The following is a 26746-nucleotide window of genomic DNA, read 5'->3' as shown; positions in this document are numbered from 1 at the left end:
ACCTCCTACAAAATTTGACATGAATTCTAAATTCACTCACTGAAAATTTAGGCCAACATTAAACTTAGTGAAATTGCTATCAGAAGTTTCTCTGGCTGACTCTGCATATAGATGCTGCTGTAGCAAAGACAGACTGATAACACGTATAGAGTCCTGCTATCATTTCTCCTCACTCATCTCCAACAAAGATTATGTTTGCTGCAGGTATGCTGTGTATATGCATATAGCATAGCTATATATGTGCTTATTTTTAAATAAATATTCATGGAAGCCTGATGATGCGTCAGGCACTGGAGATACAATGTGCATGAACTAGACAAGTTTTGTCACGGAGCTCACAATCTAGTGGGTAATACAGACAAGAGGGAATGATAATATGTTAAGTGCCATAATAGGAAGGATCAAATGTGACTAAGGTCCTATGGAAGCAGCCATCCATACCACAGGGTTGTGTCTACCTGTGCCAAACACTATTTAGGTGCCAGAAGAAGAGATAACTGGGAGGCTCATTTGAGCAAGGTACTTACTTAATGAGGAACAGGATGCTAAGGAGCAGGATAGAGACAGTCACCTGGACTCAGAATGAGAGGTTGGGGAAGTCTTACTGATTGCAGTGATGCCTGAATTAAGGATGGAGTAGTCAGCCAAGTGAGGAAGTCTGCAACTAAGGGGAAAGTGCTCTAGACAGAGCAAAACAAGACATGCAAAAGACTAGAAGAGAAGGAACAAAAGAGATGAAAAGTTTGGAAAAGATGAGGGGGTAGTCAATAACCACTAGCTACCCCTATGCCTGAAAACATTTGTTTCAAATGTGCAGGGGCCAGTTTATTCATTTTTTTTTTTTTCTTTTAGAAGCCTTATTGATACACCAGTTGAAAGATGTCTGGGTACATACCTCGCAAAACATGCCAAAGGAATTCCTGCCATCTGGTGGGCAGAGAGAACATCACAATGCACAGAAAATCACTACTATAGTTTTTAGGATCATGGTATCTCAGATGGTGACATTTCCACCCAATGGTATAAAAGCCCTGACGTATGTAACTACATTCTCAGGCAATGCTCTCCTATATGAAAAGATGAAGGAAGCTAGGGGAAGGGAAAGTTATGTACTTGTACCAACACTATACTCGGGGAGCATAGTCTCATACAATCCTACAAATAGCAGGTGCATGTACCCCATTTTGCAGCTGAAGAAACTGAGATTCAGTTTAAGAGCCAGTCTTGGCTGAGTGCTTCATGTTATGCTACCTGCAGTCAGGGTTTATTTTTTAATCATTAAAAGGTGAAGCAGGAGGCATGAAAATGCTCCCCAGTTCTGACATTTATACTTTAAAATACATTTATGCTTTTAAATGTATACCTCAGAGAAATTACTGAAGACCCCATGTGATGCTCAAAGACATTGGAAAAATCTTAGAAATAAACATGTCAGTTAGTCCCCCAAAGCAGAGTTAGCCTCAGAGGCTACATTACAAGGGACATATTTTCAAAGCTAAAAAACTGGAATGCATTTCTAACAATTTCATAGTACTTTTGGTTTAATGTCAGAAATGCAATTTGGAAGTAGAAATGCTGGAATTCCCAGAACACATAAGTGAGTTTTTGGAATTAAAACTATTTCGGAAAAATCCAGGATAAATAGGATCCCATATGTATGAAGATGAATTATATCAGCATAATCAAGTGTGCACATTATGCTTTCCCATGATATAACTTATTTGTGAATCCTTAAAACAAATTTTTTATTGTTATAGTGTTTGGCACAGAAATAGGAGTGAAGAACATGACTATAATGATTATGAAATTTTTTGCTTGTACAAGGATGTGAAGGGTTATAGATAAAATGTCCACCAGCTGTTCTTTTTCCATTGAGGTCAACCCAATGGAAAGAGCACCAAGATGGAACAGAGGAATTACTAGATAGATAGGATGGGGATGGGGCAGCTGAGAAGCCTTAGGAGGGATCACCAAGGGAAACAGGCTAAGCCTTCAGATGCTTAAGAATTAAAGGGTCTATTTTTAGGCTGGTAGTATTCTTGGAACTACGGGGTCAGGTTCCTAGTTAACCCAAAAGTTTTGACTGAATAGGAGACTTTAAAGTGTTGTTAGAGACCTTAACTTCTTATAATTTATGTACAGGAAGTCAAGGAAATGATATTTGGACTGATCAGGGAAGGTTTTGTAGAAGGCAGTGAATTTCTGGTGGCCCGATAAGAATGAAAGCATTTGGGATACACAGATTGGAAGGACAAACATTAGAGATAATGGCAACTACAAAGTTCAAAGACCACTTTGGCTTAGTATTTTGCCAAGAAAGCAAATTAATTAAACGTAACTTAAAAGCATTCACTTGACTAATATTTATTGAGCACCCAACTCAATAAATGCCAGGCACTAGTCACAACTTATAGGGGAGAACAAGAAAGATATTTTCTCATAATATATAACAGAGATGTACGCTGTTGTTTTTAATTTTTTTAAACATAAAACTCATGTTTACAGGCTGGGGTTGTGGCTCAGTGGTAGCACACTTGCCTAGCATGTATGAGGCACTGGGTTCAATTCTCAGCACAACATATAAAAAATAAATGAATAAAGGTCCATCAATAACAAATAAAAATTTTTTAAAAAGTAATGTTTACTTTTTGTGAAGAGTTTAAAATTTTTATGTGATCATTTACCTGTGGGGTTTTAAAATAAATCAAGATCAAAGAAAGGTACTCACAGAACACCAGGTATTCATTTAATGGAAAGTGTATGTGACACTGAGGTTGGTGGCCCATGCCTATAATCCCAGTGACTGAGGCGGAAAAATCAAAAGTTTGAGGGCTGCCTCAGTAACTTAGTGAGACTCTGTATCCAAATAAAATAAAGAGGACTGGCATGTAGCTCATAATTAGAGTGCCAGTGGGTTCCATTTTACTTCAGTAAAATAATTTTAAAAATAAAGGAGCTATGATTATGCTTGCTAAAAGTTACTCATATGCATAGTGTGACTGGTTTTGTTTTTAATCAGAGCTTTTGGGTACAGGAAGATAGTGATCAGCAACATGCCAGGAGAAATGCAGAAATTTCTACATGGTAAAAAAATGAGTGTCTAGAGAGCTTTAGAAGTAACTGGATTCCCCAGGCCCCTGCTCCTCTTTCTTAAGGACAGAGATAAAATAACAACAATGTGAGGCCACAGAGGCATACATCTGTTTCTGATTTCTTTGTCTTGTCCTAGTTGGAAGTAATTTCTAGATCATATGCTACAGTCTCAGAAAAGTTACAGAAGGAATTCACACAAAGGGCAAATACATAATTAAATACACATACAAAAACACACCATCAATAGAATGTAGATAAGGAACATATGCAGAACTTTTGATTAGGATGAAATCATCCGATGGTTCTTTAATTTTCTTATTTGTGCAACTAGCCCAAGTGTTCAGTATTTACTGATATCAGGATGTCAGAAATCCATCCCCTGATCCATCTTCTTAGTTTCCTACTAGACTGGCACTGGCATTTTGGAAGTCTGGAACTAGAGATGAATCTACAAGTTAACTTATTCCTTATTTTCCTTTGTGTTAGAATTAAATTTCCTAGTTCTAAACCTGGTACTTTTCTTAAAGAATTGCTTCAGTAAGGTCCAAGATGGAATCTGCTTAATGGCAAGGACCTCAAGTGTTAAACTAAAAAATAAATTTGCACTTGGGGCATACTTAAATAGAAATTCTAAACCATTTACATCTGTTTTCTAGTCATCTTTCTTGCCTTATTTTAAAACAACAACTTATTTTTTTGTTGTTGTTTGTTTTCTTTTTTTGTGGTGTTGGGAACTAAACCCAGGGCCTCATGCATACTAGGCAAGTGCCCTAGCACTGAGCTACTCCCCAGCCCCACACATACCATCTTTTGACTTTTTTTTTTTTTAAATTCATCCTTTTGAATTCTTTTCTATAAATTGTTAAATGTTTTAAGCACTCAAAACAGAGGTCAAGGATAATTTTATCCTTTTAGTTCATTCTCTTATATGAAAAAAAATTAGCAGGTCAAATTAAACTCTTAAATTAAGTTACAATTTCTTTTCTGGACTTTATTTTTAGAATTTTCTCACCCAATTCAAATTGCTCTTCTAAGATCATGCTTTTTAACTTTAGATTATATATCTAAAACATCATTATTTATTAAATGCTTGCCTTACTACTGACTTTTGAGGTTACACTGTTTAAAACCTTGCTGTAATTTGACCCAGCATTAACTAATTCTGATTACTTATTTGGTACATGGTGGATAATGCTGACCTTTCAAGGAAGGAGTTTAACACATAATTTGACAAAATTAGGAAATGACAGCATCAGTTCTAAGAATATAGAAAAAAGAATTTGAGGAGAGAGTTGACAATGTCTGGTGTTAGATACCGTGTTCTTTAAAGACCACAGACAACATGCACCAATGTAGGCGGAAACAATACATCTGCAGACACTGGCAGACAGCATTACCCCCGAATTTGGCCAGTTTCCTAAGATAAATAACTTTTTGGTGACGTGCAGGGCTGAAATTACATAAACAACAGAAATTACTAAGCCTAAGCCAGCAAGTTTTGTGAGTTTTAAGCTTTTATGCAATCAATACCCTGACATCTGTACCACAATTCTGTCCCTAAACTACTGATGCCAGAAACTAAAATATTAACATTACTTGTTGACTTTTGTTCAGATTTTGAAATAAATTAAATTTAATTCTTTGGAATAACCATCTTAAGCCACATTTTTATTTAGATCATTAAGACAACCATAATCATCTCCTTATAAGGAAAAGTTTCATTAAAATGCTAGAGAGCTGCAGCCTGTTTAAAAAACCAATACTTGTAGCTTGTTATACTAACAGTTCCAATGTCTAACCATTATAAATGAAAACACCCTTAACAGTTTTATCTCAAGAGTCTGACTAGTAAGAATTTTAAAAGGCTGACAATGAAAAATAGCTGAATATTCCAGGAACTTCTATAATAATAGGAAATGGCATTAACTCATTACCTTCTTAATCTTTCTCCAGAAATGACTATTTTGTCTGATTAAAATATATGAGGGAGGTAACTGCCATTATAAAATGGTATCCGGAAGGCTTAGAAACTGCAAGAATAGGTATATAGAAGTCCCTTATTAGTTTTATCCAGCACGTTGGGAATGTGTTTGCCAAACTGAGGCAACATTCTCCAGTGGAACTGAAATATACCAGGAGCAAATTTGTAATATTAGATATTTTTAAAAAGATCTTTTACCTCCCTCCTTGAATATCAACAAAGTCTGTACCAACAGAAAATTAAAACAATAGCTCTGAATTCTAAACTTTCTTTAAAAATGTCTTCCTCCCTTGTTCTTCTAGGTAGTTAATTTTTTCTTCCTCTTAATTTTCTGAGGATATGTGAGTCAAAAATCTTAGCTAAGATTTCACTTTGGTTACTGAGGTTTACTGTTTTATAATTTGTGATTAATATCCTACAAATTAAGTCAATTAGCAGCTTTTTAATTAAAAAATCAATAAATTATATATTACATTTGAGCCAGGCCAGTATTTGTTTACCTACTATCCACTATTTGCTTAAAAGAGATGTTTCATTAATCTCAGACTAAAATTACTCCCAGTAGTCAAATTTTTTTTTGGCATTTTCCTCCCTTTCTTCTAAGAGAAGGGGTATTGCTATATTGTTCATGATGGCCCAAATTCTTGGACTAAAGTGATCCTATTGCCTTGTCCCCAAAGTAGGCACATGCCATACAAGACTGGCTTAAACAATCATTTTTAAAATAAGTCTGACATAAAAATACAAAAGGATAACTTTATTAAACATTCAAATTCAAAAAGGATTACAGCATAAGACAGCAGATCAAAAGCCATGGTGTGTGTGTGTGTGTGTGTGTGTGTGTGTGTGTGTATATATATATATATATATATATATATATATATATATATAAAATAGTGTACACACACACACACACACACACACACAATTATCTACATTTACCAAATATTATACTACACTTATCAGATTAGGTAGCTATACTGACCTGTCAATGCTCAAAATAATGAAGTAAATATCTGTCCCTAATCTGTTTTTATAATTTATTAATCTCAGATCTACTCCTCCAGACTTATTTCCCATAGGAAGTTTGTGATGCTGTACACATCATGCTACATGCTCTACATATCATTTTGGAATGTAAATAATATATAAACTTCTATCTTAGGTCCCTTCCCACTTTGCCTCCTTCATTATCTCTTTTCCCAATCCACCTAAAACTCCAATAATCATTCTGCACTAAATAAGACCAACTTAGTTAAAACAGGGTATAGAAATCTGGAGGGCTCTAGATAGAGGAAAAAATCTCCAGTAATATTTTCAATTCTGTATTCATTTTTCCTTTGGGCAGCTACCTAATAATATTAATATGATGTAAAAAAAAAGAAAAAGAAAAACATACACATTCAAAAGAGAAAAGGATAAGCATTTTAGACTATTAATACTCACCTTAGTCCTAAAGGCTTTCCCTTATCAACCAATGTGTATATTATTACTTTTAAGTTCCCAACTGTAAACATAAAACATTTAATACAACACCCAGAAACTTTATGGTAAATGCCATATGATTTCCAAAGTGACTATGTTAGGTGAGGACAAAGAAAGAAAAATAAATAAGACAATTTACACAAAAATGTGTTCATGAAATACTTTTTTTAAGTGGATAAATTCAACTTTAAGTGATATTTTGCCCCACGACCAACACTTCCTTACTGTCTTACTGTTCGTAAAAGATATCCTCTAGGAAAGGAAATTATCTTTATCTATAAAACTGTTAAGAGTTCTAGCACCATTTTGAACTTTTCAAAAGGACAGAGCTTATACTCTTAAGGAATCAGTAAACTAAGTCTTTTGACTCATTTGATCCCTATCACACCCATTAATTTTAATACTTTCACCTTGAACGCATGTGCTAGGCTAAAACTACTCTTTTTTTTTTTTTTTTTGCATATGGCAGTGAAAAATTTTAGAGAAACTAAGGTCTGATTTTACTTGTATTGATTTAACTCAAAGATTATACTATCTGTCCAAAAAATTCTCCCAGATATTTTAGAGTAATCTTAATCTCTATTTTATAACCTGTCATGAGAGCAGATAATAACATTTTTAAATAAATTATTTATCCTATTCTGGTATCAACAAGAACATACAGCTATTACAAAAACTCTTCACCTCACAATACACAGCAGTAACATTAAATGAAATACCACCATCACAAGCTCATATCTTTAAAAAATGGATGTAACAAAGCTTCTTCTGCTGTTATTCTGGAAGCTGGATTTAAGTCTAGAAGTTTATCAAGCAGGTCATAAGCTTCATCAGGTACCTCATCCCAGCCTTCTAAATTGGTACTACATTCATCATAGCTACTGCCACAGCCATTACTATCCCCTTTACATAATGAATTCCCTAAGTGTTGTGCCTGCGATGTTTGTATGATGTAAGAAGCTTTCTGGTCAGTCTTCTCTGAAAAGGATGGGTCATACGTACATCCTTGACTATCACTTGTTAATCTGGAAGTGTTAGAATCTCGACCCCTGAGTCTCTCACAGAGTTTCCTTAAGTCTTGTGCTGGGACTTCTTTGCTACATAATATTGATTTGCCTAAAAGAAAAAACAAAAATACATACACACATATTTCATTATATTAGTTGCATATATCAAAAGCATCTGTCATGGGAAAGAGGCAAGTCCAGCCATGTGCTTTATGAGTATATACATATATATGCATACACACAGAATATTAACACAGAGCACCACATGCATTTTTTTTTCTGGTGGGGGTAGTGGAAATTGAACCCAGGGGTGCTTTATCACTGAGCTATATCCCCAGCCCTTTTTGTTTTTTATTTTGAGAAAGGGTACTGCTAAATTGCTAAGGCTGCCCTCGAACTTGCAATCCTCCTGCCTCAGCCTTCTGAGCCACTGGGATTAAGAGCATGCAATACGGTGTCTAGCTACAACATGCTATTTTTAAGTTGTATTTGAACTACATAATTGAAGGCCAAACCATAAAGTGGGAAATATTAAGTAGAAAGCAGCAACTTACTGAGCTATGCCAGGTACTCACTTAACTCTGCCCACTTCTCCAGCTTTCTTTTATTCTTTTGTAATCTTTAGCTGCAGCTCCACCCTCCATCCTACCTCCCATCGTCTATGCTTTTAAGCCCTCCACACCCTTGTGTGCCCAGGAGGCTCCCATATACATCTTCACCTTGCTCAAGAAGCCCCTCTGTGATGACACTCAGATGCAACTGATCATGTTAAACTTCTGTCATTTCCTGGGAAGAGTTCTATTATTACTTTCTTTTTTCTTTTTTTTTTTTTTTGGCCGGCTCCACCTGCTCTACTTATTTATTTATTTATATATTTTTTACATGCGCTCTTATTATTATTATTTTTTCCATTACAATTCTTAATACACCTTTATACCACAATTTATCATACCACTGTATACAAGATATGTTAACATCAAATTCACATCTTCGTACATGTATTTTGTACAACAATGAGGGTCTCTCTCCTTCTACCATCCATGCAATTCCCCTTCTCTCTCCCTTTCCCTCGCATCCCTCTTCCCTGGCTACATTACATTGTAACTGACAAAATGTATGTATGTCTTACTTACTAGATAATGTATTCTTTCAAGATAGGGAATGTCCTATTTATTTTTGAACCCCCCAAACCTATACAATGCCTGGTACCTGCTAGTTGCTCAGTTAATGTCTGTTAGACTGAACAAAAAGGCACTGTTCATTTGAACATCTGTATTCAAATGTCACACTCTTAGAGGTACTGGTTTTATTCAACCTGTCCTAAATGGCTGAGCTCTCTCCCTTTCTCCTCATGTTTTTCAGCACCATTCACTTGTTAGTAAATATTTACTTTCTTGCCCTCATTAGAGAGGGTATTTAAGCTCTATAAAAGCAGAAACTCACAACAGTACCTGGCATATAAAGTCCCAATAATGCTTCTCAATGAATTAATAAGCAAATTAGATCTCAAGTTTCTAAAACATAAATGTATTTATAAAATAATTTACCATCAGCTTATTATCAGACACAGGGAAACATAAGTTACTCACACAAATAGGGAACTGTATGCTAATTGCTAATTTCCTTATTAAACAGAAATGTGGCTCTAAATGATTAGCATAACATTTAGATCTCTTTCTGGAGTATGCAGATTATAAACAAAGCAATTTGGATGAAGTTACCTTTACATATTCTGAGACTGATGTAATAGGGCAGGAAAAAGTGGGGAGGATGACCCCAAGGAAAAACAAAAGGAAACAAATGACTACCAGCTAAGTGTGGTGAGGACACCACAGGCCAATTCTTCTTTACTTTTAAATCTATCATTTCTATCATTATCTCTAGAAAATTCTAGCCAGAGGAGAATAGTCACATAGTTTTAATTTATTAGCTTGCTCTCAAGTCATGAAATAAAAATAGTATGTAGAACATCCCAAGCAGTACAATATGCTTAAATTATTTTTGTACATGACTAAAGAGTACATTTAAACTATTCAGGGAAAATAATTTACACTAGTACATTCAATCAAAATGCATTTTGTTACAGACTGCTATCTGTCAGGCATTTGTTTTAGCTCAAAGTTTTCTTTTGAAATTATTCAATAGAATTCAATGAGTATTTAATGATGACCTAAAATGGGGCCAGGTCTAAAGCTGAGGATAATGGGGTAGGTTATATATAAGAGAAGCAGAGGTACACTCACTGCTATCTCAGGCAAGTCATCTCTTTATGTTCTAAAGGAGAACATAGTTTTGTGTATTTAAATTTTGAGCTTTATTAGTCAGCTCAAAGTTATAAAATGCTCTAAAAACTAAAAAGTTATGCTTAAAAAAAGACAAGTACCATAAAGCATTATTATTTTTTAAAATGAGAACAATATAAATTTCTAAGAAGCCCTTGTGTGATATCTGATATTTGCTCTGAAGTATTTTTGTGTCAGATGTACTTTAATTTGTGGCTCTCATTACATCTTTGACTATCAATGGGGGAAGAGTCAAGCTCAACAAAATGTTTTAGTGCTGGCTGATAAACTTTATGTTCATAAACTTCTCTTAAAGTTATTTAATAGTAGATAAATGTTTTCTTAACTAGTTAAGCATAAACATAATCATGTTTATTATAATGTAATACCAGTTTCAAGATAATTATCTTATTTTACATTCACAGTCATTTTTTCCTTATATGTATGCATTATTTCATCTTATTATCTTCAAATAAATTTTTCTTATAATAGGTAGAAGAAAGGTACAACATGTGAATTGACTTGGAGGCAGAGATAATTTTTGGCAAGCCTTTATTATGAAGCTTTCCTAAAATTCACCACTAAGTTTTCTTTATGGACTAGACCATAGCACTGGTGCCTAAGCAAGAGGCAATGATTTTTATGGTGGTTGACCAGAAGTGATTTACAGTCAAAATCATTTGTTTTCAAACTAACAAGCCTGGAGCCTTTTTCAGTATGTTTTTCTGAATTATATTCTCAGAATGGCATAGCATTTTGGGCATATGAATATCTTGAAACTTCTCAGATAATTCTGATTTGCATTGTTGGTTAAGACCCACCAATCCTGGGACTGAGCACATGGCAGCCCCGTTACTCTTGATGTAGGATGATTAAAACATTGTCCATAGGGGTGTTCCATATTGTATGGTGCAAGCTGACTTAATCAGACCCTCTCCTTGGAAAGTATCAAGTCTAATTGTGCTTAGAGAATAAATTCAAGGTGGGCATTTGAATTCATGTTGTTGGACAGAGAGAAGCTGAGAGAATTCTCATGTGTCCTATAAAGTAAACTGTATATCCCAGTCTTGAAGAAGAACCTTTGTGGAAATGACTTCCTATGTCCTATGTCCGATACATGCTTACAAAAATACTCCATCTGAAAAGGTGTTCTATTCATTTCACTTCTCTGCTACCCTACCCCTCAAAACCTGAATACTAACACACATTTCTCTTCTCTTCCAAACTATAGTCCTTATTAGGCTGTATTATAATTCTTTACTTATTATTCTAAAATCAATTAAGGAGAGAACATTCTTAGTACCATGTAGAACATCTGGTAAATATTTATGTAATAAAAGTCACTAAAGTAGTTTTTATTCCTTATTCTCTTGTTTAAGATTATAAAGCTGAGCTCTAAATACTGGAGTAGTTTAGTACTCTATAATTAGTAAGAGTAAATGATTACATGTAATGAGGAGAAGAGATGATAAATTATTTTCTTACGTAAATGCAATGTATTTCCAAGCAATTAAGAATTTCCTACCTATGAATAGATATATTTATAAACATTGAATATGTTTATTTGTAAAGAGAATTTTATGTTTGCAGCAAATAATCAAAGGCATCTGTTTTGTTCTATAATATAAAACTGCTTACCAAAAGTTTCTGCAGCCTGGATAGTTTCCCTGGATCCCCGAATTGTCATAATTTGAGCCAGTGCAGTTAAGTCATCACTTGCTTTATAAAATGGATATCGTCCACTGAGCAAAGAAAGGAATATGACACCTGCAGACCACATGTCAATTGCTGTAACAGAAAACAAACTTTAAAATAAATTCCAAATCTATAATTTCATCATTTATATAAAATAGTTCTCATCCTTTACTGTTCATTAAAATCATCTTGGGAGCCTTAAAAAATTCAGATGCCAAGGCTCAATCCCTCAGAGATTTTGATCAGTCTAGAGTTAGGTATTTTTAAAAAGACCCCCCAGGTGACTGTAATGTATACCCAGGATCCCTGACTCAACATCCTTGCTAAAAAATACAATGTTTTCTTTCTGGAACAATATGTTGGTAAGTTAAAAGGATATTTCATCATTAGAAAATTCTTAAGTAAACATACATTGTATAAGATCAAAAGAAACCAAAAATAGCTCTGTGGAAAAAAATCTGGGATGCCTCTCAAAAGCCTATACTACAGTAATGTTTTTTCATTCTAGTGAAAAGTACTGAACATTAGAAGCTCTTCTTCAGCCAGATGTTAACATCAACTACTATAGAAACTTTCATCTCTGGAATTCTGGCAGTTAAGATTAAGACTAGTTCAGCTTTAGCCATAGGTTCAATACACAGCACCACCTAAAACAAAACAAAACACATCCAGCTCAGCTTCATGTTAAAAAGCTCACTTTTCTCTGAATTGTTCAATTTTTAGTATTATCAACTTATTGCTCTCTATTCCCTTGGCCACTGATCATTTGCCTTTCTTAGTTCTATTTATATCTTTAACTACTCCTTCAATGTTTGTGCCAAGGCTTCAGTGCCAAGGTTCCTCAGAATTCCAATCTATTCCTCTGTTATATTCTCTCTTATTGTTTCATCCATCATACAGCTTCAACTACCATTTATTTAATGATGATATGCTGTATTTCCAGCCCAGCTCCTTCCCTGAACTTCAGACTTAACTTTTATTCTGCTAGATGTCCGGAAATGCCACAAAAATCTCAAACCAAATTATGCTGCATTCCAACTTTACCTTCCTTTATAAACCAGTTACCTTTCCTTTATTCTCCATATTGGTTACTGACAGTACCCAAGTCCTCAAGTTAGTAATCTGGTAAACATCCTGAATGCCTCCCACGCCCCCACCCCCGACAGCTCACCTCCCCAGACCAAATTCAACATTCAATTTCCTCTCAAGTCTGGTCTTTCCAATCCTTCATTTTTCTTTTCATTTCTTGTACCAAGTTTCCCTTTCATATTTTCATCATCTTTTACTTAAGAGCCTCTAAAATCTATTTCTCTGTACACCTGCCTGAATACAATATTACCATCTCTTTCCCTTGAACAACTTTCTATATTATAAAACCCAAGCTGTTTAAAAGTGTGATCTGACCTTGTATACCTCTTTATAGGTTTATTTCTAACCATTTCTCATCTTGTATCTTATATTTAGCAATACTAAACTTTTACAGTTTCCTTTATGGCTAGACTATGCTGTTTCAGTTCCTCAGTTCACACCTCAACTCTAATCCTTTACCTCAATTCAGAGTCTTATCTCAGAGGTCATCTCTTCCATTAACTTCCTTTCATAATCCCTTTGAGTTAAAATAAATACCTCTGAAATACTTTGAATAAGGCTTTATCAACATGCTCAACACATTATTTTATAATTATTTGAGAATGTGTACTAACCAGAGGGTGAGCGGTCTCATTCATTTTTGCATCATTAGCAAGCACAGAACAGACATACAATGAATGAATACATTATTTCAAAGCCTATAATCCAAGTGAATAACAGGATTCATCTATCCATTCAACAAAATGTTTCCTGGTTTCTAGCTCCGTAACAACATTTTTTAAAAAAATTATAATTATTAGCACTTATTAACTGCACCAAATAATGGGTTTCACTGTAACAATTTCAAATATGTGTATAAGGTACTTTGATTGTATCCACTCTATTACCCTCTTTCCCCCATCCCCCTAGTCACCCTCTCCCTCCCCAGTAGTCAGTCCCCCTTCTACTTTTACATGCCAACTTTAGATTTTCTTTATTCCTTTAAAAAAAAATTTAACAGCTATTATTATTGTTTTCATAATAACAAAAAATAATTTTAATCAAACACAATTTTACCTGCACCACAGAAAACTTTTGAGGTATTAAGTAAGCAGATGAAGTGCTGCAAATCTAAAGTTGGCAAAAAATTCAACACAATTTTCCCCCAAGAGTGACAAAATACACTGTATGTTTTCTTTTTTTAAAACAACATTAGGATGAGAAACTTTCATAAGAATGGCATTATCTAAAAAATGGGAATGTCCCATTGTTAGAACTACTTAATAATTTAATTAAAGCAGGAGAGTTCAATATTAGTCATACAGAAAGTTCATAAAATATATATAAACAATTCATTTGAACATACCTGTATTTCCAGTACAACATACCTGTAGTTTGATTAGGGCACTTTGTCAATACCTCTGGTGCTCTGAATCCTGGTGTACCTGCCCTAGGGGCAACCTGCTGACGCCTTAAGATGAAGAAATAAAATTTCTCTAGTTACATTAAGCTATTTAAGTACAAAGAATAGTATTTGTCAATTTGTTAGTTCACAGTGAATTTTGCCTTGATACTGATGTATTTATTAAAAGCAAATGATAACCTAGTGTGATAAGCATCCTTATTTTGCCTCTACTGGTCACCCCCACTCTTCCTGAGTTCTCTGGCCTTATTCCAGAAGGATCTTAAGGTAATTTCCAAGCATGAAAAGATGGTAGTTGATATAAGCCATAATAGAAAAATAGATCACAAAAGGAATTTGTATGAAAATTCATTTGTTTGGGGATGATTAATTATCAACGTACTTACTCAACTATATACTTGAGTTAATCAGGAAATGCTCTACAAAAGCCAAGTCTTAAAGGAAAGGGAGAAATTTATGAAGCAAAGAGCTGCAGGTATAAGAAAGGAGCTCTATTATTTGTACCTGATTATACCACACAGGCAGAAAGAAACAGAGAAAACAGAAAAGATGACATTAGCAAGCAAAATGTACAATTCAAACTTCTAAAAAAGTTACTCTCTATCTCCTCATATTTGCAATAAAAGAGCAAATGTGTTTCTCAAAGAGCATATGCATGTTAAATGAATAATATGTGACAATAGTTATCATTTGCTCTTCAAGGTTTTGTTCTACATCAATGTCTGTGTAGTTCATAGATGTTATTCCTTTGACTCAGTAAATCAATTGTCCACCAAAATTAATGCAATTTCTAATCTTGTCTGACAGCATGCTGGTGATTTTATAGTGCCATCACAACGCGTTTACCTTGAAAGGCAAATACTGCAAACTTTATCTGTTGCATAGCAGTCACAGGTCAGGTTAGCTGGGCAAGAACTGGCAGTTTTCTTTATTACACCACTATTCATAACTTTTGTAGAAACTGGCTTCTTTTTTGTTGGTAACTTTCTTGATATTACATCCATAGTCTTTGATTGCTTTACAAGCTACAAAAGAAAAGTCATATTTTCTATTTTCATGACATTTAACATGATGCCTTCATAAGCTAGTATGGCAGAAAACAACAGCAAAAGCACAATTATTTTTGTGGTGCTAGGGATCAAACACAGGGCCTTGCACAAATGAGGCAAGCACCTTACCACTGAGCTGTAACTCCAGTTCCAGCCTAATTAGAACTTTCAAAAATGGCTGAATTCTTTTGGACTATAAATAAAAGTTTAAGGTCTTTTTCTGTTGAATAAACTTAAGTTTACTAATTAATTTGGTAAATATTTGACTTTATTAGAACTTCTCCCAATATATTACACAAATATAACAGTTATGTTCTAGTGTCTAACTCCATTTCAGAACTGTAAACTGCACATTTACCGTGGCTAAAATCAGAGTTTTAATTTGTTGTTCAAGCTATCGAGCTATCACAAATCATCTAATACTGACAACAATTTTGTTACCTTTATAACCTTGTTTACACTATCAACTATGTGATAGAACTCTGTTAGGCATTTGGAAGTCACATTCTAGCAATGATGACAGAAAAAGTCTCAATGTTCCAAATGTTTTTATAGGGAAAGCACAATAAGAAGCAAAAATGATGAAAAATTCCACCAGAAATGTTCAGAAAAAAAATTAGAGAAAATAAAATTTTGACTGAATGCTCAAAGCAGTAAAAACTTCTGCCAAAGCCAAACTTTACGTAATAAACACTAATCTAGTCATTACCTAAATTTTCCTCAGTGTATGACTGACTGACCATTGCACTATTAAGCTACATTACTTACTTTCACTGCAGGGCTCTCATGTGAAATGGAACTGTGTATATTGAAATTTCTTTCTCCAAAAACAGAGCGCTGGACAGAAAGGCCTACAGATCCCTCCTACAATACCAACAAAAACAAGGAAAATAAGGATTATATCTGTAACACTTTCTGCCAGCTGTACTCTGCCATAGTTTTGAAAGAGTTAAGTGACATGAAATAAAAACAGCTGCATCCAAGACATTCTCAGGCATCAAAACACTCTGTGAAAGGAGAAAATAGTCTAGACAAAACTCTTCAGACCCATACAATGTTATCATAGCCCACAAATATATATATAACTAAAAATCTCAAAAACCACCTGCATGTCACATTTTGCTGTGCAGCTAAAATGGAGATAGACACTTCAGAATTTTTTTCCTCTGACTAATGCTTTCTTTTAAAAAGGATGATTATACTGAACTTTATAACATGCAAAGAAAATCTATTATTTTCCATTTTATCATATAATTTAATTTGTAATATATAATGATAAAGATATTATAAATCAACTAAGTAAAAAATTTCAGTGTCAAAATAGTAAGTAAAATGATTCAGCACAGACCTTAGTAAAAATCTAACCAACTGAATACACATAACCAATGTTAAAGGAAAAAAAAAAAAAAAGCTTTCTTTTTAACCGCAGGTACTAGTATTATATCTCCCCCTGTTGGATAAAGGAGTACATTTCCAAAATAGTGCTAGTACTTAAAAAAAATATAAAAAGGTAGAACCTTTCCATCTTTTCCTTGTTTCAACTGAATCTGTGCACTTGTGTAGGGTCTTTTGACAGAAGTTTTTGCAGTGGATTGCTGATCTAGTTCCTTAGGTGCTGAGCCACTCAATGAAATCTTGTTTGAAGTGATTACATTAGACTTGTTTTGTGAACAACTTTCCTGCTGAGTTTCAGACTGGACAAATTTGAGAAGCTCTATTTTCGTATCATGGGTTCCTTGAGCCAAACCAAAGTCTACCAAGGCATACCTAAGAAACAAAATTAAGCACTTTTACTTTTATTTAACAATTAAAGTTTAGTAACACTGTAATACTCAAGCCACACTCACATAGAAACTAGTTCTTTTTAAGAACAATTAAGAATTTTAAATATTCCTGAAAAAAAGAAAAAAAATATTTCCAAAGTAAAGATGTAACAGCTAATTAAGATTAAAAATTAAGGAATGATATCCCTCAATTCCTTAATCATTCTTCTCTCTTTTTTTCCCATGGCCTATGTTGATAAGACAGAAGAGGAATGCATAATATAGTGAAACACTTTGACAGTGGAAGAGATGGCATCACAGCAGATAATTTAATTAGAAAGTTAAGGAAATCAAAGAGCAATGTCAAGGACATAAAAGCCCAAGAAAGAATTATAGTTTTCATCTCCTTACTATATTTAATATAATATAGTTATTTTCAGCTTATAATGCCTCTGTATATAATCAAAATATATATGGAAACAGAACTTTGGTGTTGAACCAGGAAATTGGTTATCATGCCATCCAATTCTCTCATTTAGTAGCACAAAAAAATGAAGCCAAAAGATGACAGACATATGCAAGGGCAAAAAGCACTAAAATTCTATGTCTGTCTTAGTTAAGTGCTGTTTCTGTTGGTATATCTAATGATGGGCATTGCTTTAAGAATATAATTTTATTTTCTTCATTGCATCTCTTTTCCTCAATCAATAAAAATTTTATACAGAAATAATTTGCACTTAGCTGTTGTAGTATGTTCTAAGAGAATGACTCCATAACACAAATTCACTTAAGCAGAAATATTTTCTGAAAATTCTTCATACTTACTTTTTCAAGCGCCTATTATATAAAAAATTGCTGGGTTTGACATCGCGGTGAACAATACCAAACTGATGAATGCGTTTCAAAGCTTTGAACAGATTAAACATATATTCCCGTACTTCTTGAAATGAAAGAGAATTCAAAATGTCCTAAAATAAGTTATAAATGAGATCATAAAATTATTTTCAATTAAACATTTAGCTAGTAAAAATTCAAGAAATATTAAAAACCTACCAAAAAGGACTCATGCTCCAGATACGGCATAGCAATAACCACATGATCGTTTTTCCTAAAGCAGTATTTAACTCCCATGACATTGTCTTGCCCCCTAGTGAAAAAAAGCGCAAAACAGACTTTAAAGGAAAGGTTAAAATGAATTGGAACTTTATGCTTCTTTATTTTTTTGGTGGTGCTGAGCATTAAACCAAGGTGTTTGTGCATGTTAGGCAAGGACTCTACCACTGAATTACATCCTCAGTCTTATTCCTCTTTTTTAAAAAATGTAATTTTAACAATGCATACACACTGCCAGGAAACTGGCTTAAAATCATGATATAAAATAATATAAACATTTAACTGACTTATATAAAAGAAAATTTTCTTTTAAAACAAAAATAGTAACAGTTATGAGGCTGGTGCTCAATAATAATTCAAGGGTGAGATAATTCTAATTTCAACCAAATTGGCAGAATGAGAAGGAAAAGATGAACAAGATGAGTAGCAGGTAAGATGATAACAGTAATCAGATTTTAAAAGTAACTATAGGGAACATTTACTGAACATTCACTATATGCCAAGCTCTAAGGACTTCACACCTATCAGTAAACTCAATCTAAGGAAAGTGCTATTATTCCCCTCAAAACACCTTTTTTGTTTTTCCTGATGAGGTAACTAGAGTACGTAGAGATTATGGAACTTCTCCAAAGTCACTGATTAGAGCCACACTTTGAAAGCAGTTTGCTCTGGATTTATGCTCTTAATCACTATACTACATTGCTTCATAAAAGGTAAAGAAAATGAGGTAAAGCTGATTTCCATGGTTTTGGACCTGAGTAAAACAATGTACATAGCAACAAAACAAGCAGGAAAATCACATAAGAAAGCATCTAAAACCAGGACTTCATCATTTTGATAGAGATTTCTAGATACAAAGATTAAATATTTAAGTGGGAAGTCAAGGGAGAAGTCAGTGAAAGTACCTATAGAAGTGTTATTTAATTCTGTGAAAATTTACATAAAAGAAAACTGAGTCTTGGAATAAAACCTCTAAGTTGATAAGGACAATGAGGAAGATGAAACAAAATGAGGGGTTTTGAACAAAGAGATAATCAGCTTGGAAGTCAAAGAGAATAAGGATTGAGGGAAGGCTTTTAGTTTAATAATGAGGAATTAATTATGAGAGTAATTTAGGTGGAAAGGAAAAAGCAAAACTGGAGATATGGAAAGAAAATAGGATTCTATGCCGTATCACTAGAAGTGGAGCACCAAGACAATTTGCCTAACCGCATTGCAAAATCAGATGAAGACATTTTTAGCATGTACTTGCTGAAGTTCAGAGAAAGAAAAAGTGGTAGAGGGAGATAAAGTATAGAAAAAGAAATGATCACATCTAGGGAGGGGACTAAAATACACACAATTATGCCTTGGAGAGGCTATCTCATCTTCTATAATAAACAGAAGAGTAAAACAAGGAAATAGGTTCATTCAGTAAATATTTAGTGGGTAATGTTATCTGCTATACACTATGTTAAACATTAGGTATGCAATTGTGAATAAAATTAACACAATTTCTGTCTTCACGGAGTTTACTATTTAGTGGATATACAAATAAATAAGGTAAGAAACAATGACAGATTATCGTAAGGTCTTCAAAAGAAACCAAAAGGTATGTGACAATATTTTAAACATCACTCCGAATGCTGTGTAAGGATGGGATCAATAGGGTAGGAGAAGCCAGCTACATTAGTAGTCTAAGTCTGGACAGAGGTAGTGGCAGCAAAGACAGAAATGAGTAAGTACAAAAAAATATATATTGGAAGCAAAATGACCAAGATGGATGTATTTTAGGAAAGAAATGAAGAAACTGAGGATAATCTCCATGTTTCTGGCTTGAATAACAGTAGATGGGTGGTACCATTTGCAGAGATGGGTAGCTGAGAATATTTATTATGGTAGGGGGTTTTCTGGCTGGGGAAGGTGAATTAAAATTTAGTTTTGGGCATATAAAATATGAGATTTATCAGCCACCTAATAGGCAGATGTGTGTATCTGTAGTTAAGAAAAAAGGCCTGAGGCTAGATATATACTTTTGAGAATCATTACTATAAGCCATGTGGAATTGCAGGATACTATCTAAGAAGAGTATATAAAAAAAAAGAAAATCCAGGATCAAGCATTGAGGAATTCCAGTATTTAGGTGTTAAGTCAAAGAGGAAGAGGAAAAGCTGGAAAGGATACTGAAAAAAAAAAACAACAAAACAAAACAAAAAAAAAAAAACCAACAAGGAGATGTGGCAGTACAAAGGTCAAAAGATGAAGGTTCAAATCAACTGTTAATATCTACAACGAAAATTATAAAACACTAGTGAAAGAAACTGAAGAGGATACAAAAACAAGGAAAGACAGCCATGGAAGAATTACTATTATTATTAAAACGTCCATACTATCTCAAGTAACCTACAGATTCAATGCAATCCTCATCAAGATACCAATGGTTGGTCTGGGGTTGTGGCTTAGCAGTAGAGCACTTGTCTTGTACATGCGAGGCCCTGGGTTCAATCCTCAGCACCATATAAAAATAAATAAATAAAATAGAGGTATTGTGTCCACCTACAACTAAAATATATATATATCAAAAGAATACCAATGGCATACTGGAAACACAATTCCAAACTTCTTATGAAACCAAGGGATCCCAAATAGCCAAAGAATCTTAAGCAAAAAGAACAAAGCTGGAAGAATCATGACACCCCATCTCAAAACATGTAACCAAAACAGAGTGGTACTGGCATAACAAGTATTACATAGACTAATGGAACAGAACAGAGAACCCAAAAATAAATCCACATATCAACAGGTGATCTTCAACACAGGCACCAAAAACATACACTGGAGAAATGACAATCTTTTCAATAAATGGCACTGAGGAAATTGACTATCCATGTACAGAAAATGAAAATAGGCCTCTATCTATCACCATATACAAAAAATAGACTCAAAATAGATCAAACACCTAAGTGTAAGAACTACAACTGAAAAATTACTAGAGGAAAACACAGAAGAAACTCTTCAAGACATTAGTATAATATCAGGCTATGAGGTTTTACTCCCCTCCTCCCTTTGAACAAGACCCCAAAAGTAAACATTGACAAATGGGATTACATCAAATTAAGAAATTTCTGCTCAGCAACAGAAAGAATTTACAGAGTAAAGAGACAACCTACAAAATGGGATAAAATACATGAAAACTATTCACCCAGCAAGGAATTAGTATTCACAATATATAACGAACTGAAAAAAAAATCCAACAGCAAAATACCTAAATACTATGATTAAAAATCAGGAAAATGATCTGAATAGACATTTCTCAAAATATACAAATGGCCAACAATATATGCAAACATGCTCAACACTATCCACCATGAGGGAAATGCAAATCAAACCACAAGACACCACTTCCATTAGAATGGCTGTAATCCCAAAGAGAAAAATAACAAGTGCTAGTTGTTATGAGAAAAGGAGCAACTCTTACATACTGTTGGTGACAATGTTAAATTAGGACAGTCATTACGGAAAAGAGGCTGAAGGTTCCTCAAAAAACTAACAATAGAAGCACCATACAATTTAGCAATCCTACTATGGGTATATATCCAAAGGAAATAAAATCTTTATATGAAAGAAATACTTTACTCTTGTGCTTATTTGCAGCACTATTCGCAAAAGCTAAGCTATGGAATCAGCCATGGTGTCCATCAACAAATAAATGAAGAAAATGCAATATATATACATACACACACACACACACAATGGAATATTACTCAGCCATAAAAACTGACATTCTGTCCTTTGCAGGAATATGGAGGGCACTGGAGGATATTGAGGATATTAAGTGAAATAAATTAAGCACAGAAAAACAAATACCCCACAATTTCACACATAAGTGGAAGCTAATAAAGTTAATCTCACAGAAATAGGAAGTAGAAAAGAAATTACTATAGGATAGGAAGGTTGAGGGCATGGGGAATAGAAGGAGTTTGGATAATAAGTATCAAAGTACAATTAGGAGGAATACGTTCTAGTGTTCTACAGCACAGTAAGTTGACTAAAGTTTACAGTAATAATGTATTATATATTTTATAAAGAACCAGAAGAAATGAGTTCCAAAGTTCCCAACACATAAAAATGATAAATAAGGAGACAGAAATGCTAATTACCCTTATTTGATCATTACACATTAAATATATGTTTCAAATTATCATACTGTACCCCATAAATGTCCACAATTATCTTGTGTCCAAAAAAAAGTCAATCACATTAAATGATATTTGTAGTCATGGTTGACTGTTACTAAAGTAGTTTCAGTTCAACTAAAAGGGAGAAACACACTAGGGGCGTAGTGAAGGGAAATTGTAAAAGTAAAAACAGTATGTGTAGACTATTTTTGAGGGAACAAAGAAATTAAGGAGCAGCTGGACCACAAATCAGGAGGCATAACATACTAACTACATCATGTCTACATGATGACAGAAATGAACTAGCATTTTTTCATATATTTGTTGATTGACTGTATTTCTTCTTCTGAGATGCACTGTTCAGTTCCTTGGCCCATTTATTGATTGGGTTATTTGTTTTTTTTTGGTATTAAGATTTTTGAGTTCTTTATATATTCTAGAGATTAGTGCTCTATGTGATGTGTGTGTGGTAAGAATTTGTTCCCAATTATTAGGCTCTCTATTCACTTCACTGATTGTTTCTTTTGCTGAGAAGCTTTTTAGTTTGAATCCATCTCATTTATTGATTCTTGATATTAATTCTTATGCTATAGGAGTCTTATTAAGGAGGATGGGGCCTAATCCGACATGATGGAGATTTGGGCCTACTTTTTCTTCTAATAGACACAGTGTCTCTGGTTTAATTTCTAGGTCCTTAATCCACTTTGAGTTTTATATGTGGTGAGAGATAGGAGTTTAATTTCATTTTGTTGCATATGGATTTCCAGTTTTCCCAGCACCATTTGTTGAAGAAACTATCTTTTCTCCAATGTACATTCTTGGTGCCTTTTTCAAAGTGTAATCATATGGGTTAGTCTCTGAGTCCTTTATTCTGTACCATTGGTCTACAAGTCTATTTGGGTGCCAATACCATGAGCAATTAGAGAAATGCAAATCAAAACTACTCTAAGATTTCATCTCACTCCCAGAATGGCAGCTATTAAGAATACAAACATCAGTAAGTGTTGGCAAGGATGTGGGAAAAAAGGCACACTCATATATTGCTGGTGGGACTACAAATTGTGCAGACAGTATGGAAAGCAGTATGGAGAATCCTTGGAAAACTGGGAATGGAAATAGCATTTGACCCAGCTATCCCACTCCTTAGTCTATACCCAAAGGACTTAAAAACAGGAACACAGCCACATCAATGTTTATAGCAGCACAATTCACAATAGCTAAACTGTGGAACCAACCCTGATGCCCTTCAGTAGATGAATGGATAAAGAAAATGTGGCATATATACACAATGGATTATTCAGCATTAAAACAGAATAAAATCATGGCGTTTGCAGGTAAATGGATGGAGCTGGAGAATATAATGATAAGTGAAATTAGCCAATCCCAAAAAATCAAATGCTGAATGATTTCTCTGATTTAAAGATGCTGATTCATAATATGCTGCAGGAGGCGGGGGGATGGAAAGATTAAATGAACTCTAGATAGGGCAAAGGGGAAAAGGGGAGGGAGGGCAAGGGAAGGGGCACAGGAGTAGGAAAGATGGTGGAATGTGATGGTTTTCATTACTCTAAGTACATGTATAAAGACACAAAGGATGTGACTCTACTCTGTATAAAACCAGAGATATGAAAAATTGTGCTCTATATGTGTAATATGAATTGTAATGCATTCTGTTGTCATATATAACAAATAAAAATTTTTTAAAATTTTTAAAAAATAAACTAAGTTAAAAATTAACAAAATTAAAAAAGAAAAGAAATGAACTAGCAGAAGAGAAACCAAGGAGAAAGACATGGAAAATATTCTGTACCAATGGTACAGAACAGAGGACACAGAGACTAACCCACATAATTATAGTTATCTTATATATACCTATAGTTGTAAAGATAAGAAAAATTAATTCTTCATACTAAAAAACAATCTAGACCATGGAACTCAAGATTTATGATTTGGCAGGAAGGTTACAAAAAAGTGGTACAAGAACAGGAAGTCAAGCTGGGCCTCAAGAAATCCACTCTAGAAGAATATAAATTTAACCAATCATTGTAAGGTTAGAGACAAAGTATTTGCAAACTGCAAACAAGTGAGTGAAAAATACATTCAGTTCATGCATAATCTCTAATTCCCAATAAGCATATACTTTAAAATATTATAAATTATATACAGCCCAATCAATGAAAGTATCTTAAAATTGCCTACCCAGCCACTGTTAAACACTGCAGTTCAGCTGCAATTCTTACAGGATGACTTGTTGGAATTAAGTGTTTTAGAGCAATTTTCTCTTCAGGTCCTACTTGTAACTGTGCTGTGGCCAAATAAACAGAGCTGAATGTGCCTGTAAAATAATTTATTAAGTTTTAAATATCTCACTTTTTAAAATGTTAATGAAATGATACTATTTATAGATGAAGAAACTTTGAATGGCATAATATATTAAAACAGGACTGTTCATTTTACTGTAAATATTTATGTTTTCACACTTTACAGGAGGGAAAAAAGAAAGAGAAAAGCTGTTACCATAATAATATTATCATGGTCTTAATAGTTTAAAAATAGGGTATTTTCAACAAATAATAATGAAAACTTAGATTATGCAAAGAAAACAGAAGGAGGAAAAACTTGTAAAGGTAATAAAATATATCCCTAAATTACCTTCTCCAATTTTGTCCTTTATTTTAAACACATTACTAAGCTGTGGTACAGCTTCATACAGCTTCTCAATATCTTTTTTAACACCTACCAAGGAAAAGAGAAAGTATAAATAATACAATTAACAAGAGCTCTTTTAGAGTTTCTCAACTTAAAAAATAAAATAAAATGTAATTAATCACAAATGTTTTAATGAATCTTAAAATTGTAAGAATATTGAAAACTCCATCCAACTGCTACCACCCACATACACCTATTTTAGCTAATGGACAAAAAGATAGTCTCAGATTATAAATAGCAAATTTCTACTACACTGGAACTGCACATTAATAACTACATTGCTATTGCATATTTGTCTTTTAAATGAAGAAGCTAATTTTTTATTGGTTTCTTTTTAATTAAATTATTTATTTATTCTAATTTGTTATGCATGATGGCATAATGCAATTCATTTCATATTACACTTATAGAGCACAATTTTTCAAGTCACTGATTATACACAAAGCATTTTCACACCATTCTTGTCTTCATACATGTACTTAGGGTAATAATGTCTAACTCATTCCACCATCATTCCTACCCCTTTAACCCCTCCCTCCCCCTCCCCCATCTCCATTATGAGTCAGCATCCTCATTTAAAAAAAAAAAACTGCTTTTGGTTTTTTGGGATTGGCTAATTTCACTTAGCATTATATTCTCCAACTCCATCCATTTACCTTCAAATGCCATGATTTTATTCTCTTTTAATGCTAAGTAATATTCCATTGTGTATATATGCAACATTTTATTTATCCATTCATCTACTGAAGGGCATCTAGGTTGGTTCCAGAGTTTAGCTATTGTGAATTGTGCTGCTATAAACATTGATATGGCTGTGTCCCTGTAGTATTCTGTTTTTAAGTCACTGTGGTGTGCATCTGTACTCCCACCTACTTGGGAGGCTGAGGCAGGAGGATCACTTAAGCCTAGGAGTTTGAAATCAGCGAGCCTGGGCATATATTGAGACCCTATCTCTTAAAAAAGAAACACAGCTATGTCCCATCTCACTACATGTGAAAGTGACTATGAAAGAAGTAGGCCAGATTTCAGTACATTTAAAGTCATGTCCAAAGGTTAGTTTTTGTCACGATTACCAGGATCTCAAACAGGGAATTATAATGTATAACTCTGCCAAAATTCAAGGTAGCTATCACATAAACTTAGTTTTTACCCTAGTTAATTTTATTTTGTAGTTTTCTTATAAATGGTCTAAAGATTGCCTGTTTTGCAGAGGTACTGATTTAAGAACACACAACCTGGATTAATTTAAGATAAGGAGTTATCACCTACAGGAGAGAGAGATAGACATTAAAGCCCAGTACTCTTAGTATAAGGCTGTTGAAACTTATTTGCTGGATGTTTAAGATTAAGTTTTAAAATTAAAGTTAAATTAAAGGGCCAAGAAAACCAATATTTGGCTCTTGCCCTCTGAGTCAGTCTGAATCAGGGAATAGGGGACTTCTCCAAAGAGCTTAGCAACTCTGGGCCACATAACCTCCTGATCAGATCAGGGAGATTAATGAGACGGCTGGAGGACAAAAAGCCAATCAGTGCATTTGCTGTGAAGAGGAGGGTCATCTGAAAAGGGAGACATCCCTGATGCTTCCAAGGGAAGCCATATGGTCAAGCAAGGCCTGGACCCATCCTAGCGCAAATGGCACTAGCAGAACTGAGAACGTGCTGTAAGTTCCCGGGGAAACTCAGCTGACTCTTAACAATAGATAGAAACAAAAGTCAGTTTGACTTGCTTCATCTTAAACACTTAGCAAAGACAGTCAAAGCCAAAACACAGCTATTCCTGGGCATTTTAAATAATAATAATAGTTAAATGTAACTTCCAAAAATAAGTAAACTGGAGGCTGCAAAAGAGATTCTTAGGTAGGAATGCCTGATAACTATCAAAAGAAACTGCCAGAGTAGTTTTTAGTTTGAGGCCTACAGA

The 26746-nt window shown here is 34.0% G+C and overlaps 1 protein-coding gene across 1 annotated transcript in view; it reads right to left on the bottom strand.

Annotated features, from left to right (window-relative positions):
* Positions 1–5991: 5991 nt before the first annotated feature.
* Cdc7 (cell division cycle 7) overlaps positions 5992–26746 on the bottom strand; it is a 30457-nt gene continuing 9702 nt past the window's right edge. Inside the window, exons 3-12 of the mRNA XM_077791208.1 lie at positions 24769–24852; positions 24316–24451; positions 17900–17993; positions 17672–17814; positions 16601–16850; positions 15852–15947; positions 14881–15059; positions 14000–14082; positions 11487–11636; positions 5992–7675 (exon numbers count right to left, since the gene is read on the bottom strand). Coding sequence (XP_077647334.1) covers positions 7284–7675; positions 11487–11636; positions 14000–14082; positions 14881–15059; positions 15852–15947; positions 16601–16850; positions 17672–17814; positions 17900–17993; positions 24316–24451; positions 24769–24852 — 1607 coding nt within the window. The 3' untranslated portion in view covers positions 5992–7283. The remainder of the gene's footprint in view (positions 7676–11486; positions 11637–13999; positions 14083–14880; positions 15060–15851; positions 15948–16600; positions 16851–17671; positions 17815–17899; positions 17994–24315; positions 24452–24768; positions 24853–26746) is intronic.

Source organism: Urocitellus parryii, chromosome 11 (genome assembly GCF_045843805.1).
Source record: "Urocitellus parryii isolate mUroPar1 chromosome 11, mUroPar1.hap1, whole genome shotgun sequence".
In the NCBI taxonomy this organism is placed as follows: Eukaryota; Metazoa; Chordata; class Mammalia; order Rodentia; family Sciuridae; genus Urocitellus; species Urocitellus parryii.
This window is presented reverse-complemented; position numbering and strand designations above follow the sequence as displayed.